A 4889-nucleotide genomic window follows, 5' to 3' on the forward strand; every position below is an offset into this window, starting at 1 on the left:
GATTTAAGTTCAAAAACACACCACTTCCACTTTTAAAAACAAGGTACATTACATTTATTGTCTCCGCGTAAAATTCTAAATATTTACAGCCACGAGAAATTGCTTCGTTTTTTTCCGTTGACGTATGTAACCTAAGTAAAACTTCTTTTTCATTGAAGACACGTAAAATTTATTTTCTTCTTAACTTGACAAACTTTCATGTCGGCTGGGTTACAAAGTATGGACATTTTTCCACGCGTAATTCGCATTTTTTTCCTGATGTGTTCTTCTTGAGGGGACTCAGCTGAAAGCATGAACATTTTACCTTATTTAATATAAGTGGTGTCTAATATTACAAACAGCGATTACAAGATTGTGCTGCATTTACAATTTAGCGAGGATTAGCCCTAGATGCCTCTCCATTCAGGTTTTTCACGCGCCGTATTTTGGGTATCATGAGCCCAGAACTAGGAGCGTACAACTCAAATTCAATTTAGAAAACAATCCTAAGAAAATACGCGTGCTGATTGGTTAAAAATCGTGTTTCTATAACTCGATGGAGACATCAAATCAATTGAGACATGAAATCGTATTTGAGAACTCGTCTAAAAATAGCTTGAACTGTGAAAATGCCAATACGTAGACCTCGTATTCTCCTGATTACGGGCTCCTGGTGTATCTACACTAATTCTGCATGTATCCTTCGTTTCAAAAAAAGAAATTTTGCAATTGCAATTGAATTTTTTCTAACACGCTACACTATGGGACCGAAAATATTTCGCGCCTTTTTCGAGGCTCCGAAATCTTTTTTTGGTCGGAAAGAGACCGAATACTCAGGACATCCTATTTATGCGTTGTTGCCATGGTTGCAATGCCAACTCACGAATCGAACCGATCTTTCTTTTTGAAAATGGGGGTGCTCTTGATTTCCTGCCCAATCTTGCTGCCAGCAGGAAAACTGTAAATTAAAAAAAAGGACAAGAAAGTCAATTAAATATGCAATCATTTCGGAAATAACAAAAACCACTGAAGAGGCGCATTTACTTCGCAAAGGACTTCTGTTCTACTTTAGTTTCGCATTCCTTAAGAAGGACAAGAACAGTTTCCTGAAAGAAAAAAAGAACAAAGTTGAGGTTGGAGCTGGTTTTACTGAGACCAAGGGCTTGGACTAACAACAAAAGCGACGACTTAATTGCTGTAACTCAACAGTGTGTACTAAAGAACAATCATGCATGGCTCAAGTACCCCGTGTGAGAGGGAGCTTTCAATAGGCCATTTTCGAAATATCAAATATTTAGCTTCATCATGAGGCAGTGAGGACAAAACAATAGAAACATGTTGGAATGAATGTGAAACATATTTTGAATATCATCCACTTTCCTTTGTATTTGTCCTCTAAACCTCTCCTTCAAGCTGAATTTTAATATACAGAAGAAAAAGAAAGCCTATTCGCTTCACCTTAAGTGAAGGCCACAGTGTGGTTGGCCTGTCCTAACCAAGAGCAGTTTTTCATATTTCGAGGTGCCGCTCAATATACTAGCAAAAACCGTCTCATTTCTCTCGACCTGTGCGTACCTCACTATCTGGCGCAAGTGTCTCAATGTCTTGTTTGATTGCCCGCAGTCCTGGGATGATATAGTCATTTATTACGTCTACAGAAATAACTTCACTTGGTGAAGGAAAACAATACCAACTCAGAGAAGCTACTTACAATCCACAAAAAGAAAGAGAAATAAACATTCAATTCGGCAACAAAATTAAACAGTTTAACGGTTAAAGTAACTTAGGGATTATTCGCACTTAATAGAAGAAAGCGAAACACGCGCACCGCGGTGGCTCAGTTGGTTGAGCATCGGGCTGCCATGCGGGAGGTCGTGAGTTCGACTCCGGCCGGACCAACACTCAGGGTCTTAAAATAACTGAGGAAAAAGTGCTGCCTTTGTAATTACATCCACAAATGGTGAAGACTTTCAAGTCTTCTCGGATAAGGACTGTAAAGCGTAGGCCCCGTCTCACAACCCTTCAATGTTCACAACCCAGTGGGACGTAAAAGAACCCACACACTATTCGTCAAGAGTAGGGCATGGAGCTCCCGGTCATCTGGTCAGGCCCCATTTCATTCATTCATGTGCTGGGTGAGATCGCTAATGGACTGATAGCGGCTGCCAGCGGCTTCTATATATGCTGATGTCCGATCTCACCCATAGATGCCTTGCTTGTAAAGCGCATTTGAATATGTTAATAGAAAATGCGCTATATAAATTCATTACCATTACCATTGCGGAGCTACCGTTACGCTACCGTTAGAATGCGAGCAGCTTCGCGTGAGATTTATTTCGGGCGCGAACGATCGCTTCTCGCATCCGCTCCTTTGCGCCCGAAATAAACGTCGCGCGAAACTCCACTGCAGAAGTTGCTTGCAGGCTACGTTACGGTTTGCTTCCTCAAGGTTTTCAGAGTGTGGATGCGACCAAAATTGTTCCGGATCTAAAAGATACAGCAAGCTCTCTTGCGACTGGCTTCCCTAAACGCCTGGAAAAGGCAACAGGCAACGCTAACGCGAAACGCCACTGTATCGCTAACGCAACAAACTCGTAAACGTACGAACTCATTCTGTAATGATTATTACAGTTTCGTCGTGGCACAGGTAAGATGTAAAAGGATACAGCAACACGTTAGCGACACGTAAGCTTCCATTAACTCGAGTGCAATCTCCTTCCGTCTGTTGTCGTTTTGTAATTGGTTGTTTATCGTCGCCATGACCACCAATCGAGGCAAGAGAACTTTAGGAAGGATCAAGTAAATGTTAGTGGAAGAGATCCTCGATCAGAAACAAAAAGGATTGATACCCAAAGAAATTAAAGAGCGCCAGAATACCTCCTTCAAATTAATCTTTAAAGTTTATGGTTATCGATTAAATCTTTAAATTACCGATGGACTGGTCTTTTTCTAAGTTTGGTCAACACGAAATCAAAGAACCTAAAATCAAGAGTTGGACCGTGCTCATGACAAAGAAAATGATACAAATGCTTAAGATACAGAATCTTTAATTTAAGGTCTGACTAACGATATTTAAAACCTCATTTATATGTTTTTGTAGAACTTGTTCCACAATTTTGTTGCAACGCAGGTTACACACAAAACTTGCAAAGTGTAAAATCGCCTCAGGTAGGTCCCTAAGTCGTCCTCACAAAACCAACAAGGAAGGCCTGGAAGCGAGTCCGTATTCGCGAAAACAACTGAACGACTACATGGCAATGATTGCGTAAGTATCGAACAAACAATAAAAAAATGATGTTTGTTTACAAGACACAGGTATATACTGACGAAGTGTTCCCTAACTGTTTTATACGCAGTGTTTAACTGGAATTATGGAAAGGGAAAAATGGTGAGATAAATCAGTGTATAATAAAACGGACGTCCTCAAACTGTTGTACCTTCGTCTCTAAAATGCGGTTCTGCATGAGGGGCAACTTTGCCAAATGTTCTAATCATTGTAGTTTGTAGTTCGTGTTGATCTTTGTATTGAGGGTCCTCAAGAAATGATTGGAATTGCACGTACACTTTCTCTAAAATCTGCAAAAAAATAAATAAATAAATAAATAAATAAATAAATAATAATAATAATAATAATAATAATATTAATAATAATAATGAATAACATTACTCAGACTAAATTACTATCTTTTTACTTGTCATTGCATCTGCGCAACTTTTTCCTTAACTGACATGATCAATCATTCTAATCTTGATAATAATTTTTCCATACAACGCTCTTCTTACCGTTTTATCAGTGACATTTTCAACTATTGAGGCGAAAGCGGGAATGGAGGCTGTCCGTACTGACCTATCAATGACCACAATGTAGAAAAATAAGTCTATATGTTATTACATCGCTCGGTCATTCGGCCAATGTTTGGGATCGTTTTCTAAAAACGTAGCTGAGCATGGTGACGTTGTGTGGACGTTCTCGTCAAAACTATGTTAGAATTTCATTAGCAAAGGAAAAGAAAACACATTGTTCTAAAATACACGCCGCATGTGCAGGCCACAAAAACAGGATTACTTTCTTCAGTGGTGGACAAGTCACTACGATCCAACGAGATTTGTACAAAGATCTAAGTATTACCTTACGTAACCCTAAGCAAAAGCGTGTATCCACTGTTATACCGCTTTTGCAGGAGCAACGGGAGAGCGGATGCTGTTCTCTCAACTCACTCAAAAGCGTTTCCTCTGTCTTTGAAGTTATCGTTAACTTCATTGTTGCTGAAACTTCCTCATGCTCATTTATTAGCTCCCTTCCCATGGATCCGTAGATCAGACCGCGACAGCGGGACCACGAAGTCTTTGTGAACTCCTTGTGCAAGGATTCATAGTGCCCAGCAGGGTTGTGCTTAACAAGTAGGGGCTTAGGGCTATTCATCAATATAGCACTAACCCTACCCTTCTGCTGGTATTTCAAGATTTAAGAATTGGTTCGGTTTCGCCGGGGCGTTGGTTCACCAAGACCTCAGATAAAAACTCTTTAATTTACTTTTATAGTCCTCGAACTTTGCGTTAGAGCCATAGACTCTTTTAGTAAATATCTGGTTACACCAGGTAACATTGTTACAGAAACATTGTTGCGCACGAAAATGATTCCCAAATTGTCTGGGGAAAAAGAACATTTTATGTACCCAAACTTCTCAATCGCAAACAATGTCAGAACATGGAATATACCTTGCAACCAAACTTAACTCTGGCTTCTTTGAATTTTCTTCAGCTTTGATCTCAACTTCTAAAAGTCGAAATAACATTTGAAGACTTGCCCTTTCGCAAAATCTGTGTAAATTATAGTTTGGCCGGATGTTTAGCTAAGAACTTACATTTGCGCATCTGAAGCAAGTGTGACTAGAGCTGGTAGCACCTGC

The 4889-nt window shown here is 39.8% G+C and overlaps 1 protein-coding gene across 1 annotated transcript in view; it reads right to left on the bottom strand.

Moving 5' to 3' along the window:
• Positions 1–858: 858 nt before the first annotated feature.
• The window catches only part of LOC137981625 (RAB11-binding protein RELCH homolog), a 7961-nt gene continuing 3930 nt past the window's right edge, over positions 859–4889 (bottom strand). The window contains exons 4-10 of the mRNA XM_068828709.1: positions 4845–4889; positions 3763–3826; positions 3417–3555; positions 2646–2762; positions 1555–1643; positions 1024–1085; positions 859–937 (exon numbers count right to left, since the gene is read on the bottom strand). The exon at positions 4845–4889 is cut by the window's right edge and continues 38 nt beyond it. Of these exons, the coding sequence (XP_068684810.1) occupies positions 859–937; positions 1024–1085; positions 1555–1643; positions 2646–2762; positions 3417–3555; positions 3763–3826; positions 4845–4889 (595 nt within the window). The remainder of the gene's footprint in view (positions 938–1023; positions 1086–1554; positions 1644–2645; positions 2763–3416; positions 3556–3762; positions 3827–4844) is intronic.

This window comes from Montipora foliosa, chromosome 1 (genome assembly GCF_036669935.1).
Source record: "Montipora foliosa isolate CH-2021 chromosome 1, ASM3666993v2, whole genome shotgun sequence".
Taxonomy (NCBI): Eukaryota; Metazoa; Cnidaria; class Anthozoa; order Scleractinia; family Acroporidae; genus Montipora; species Montipora foliosa.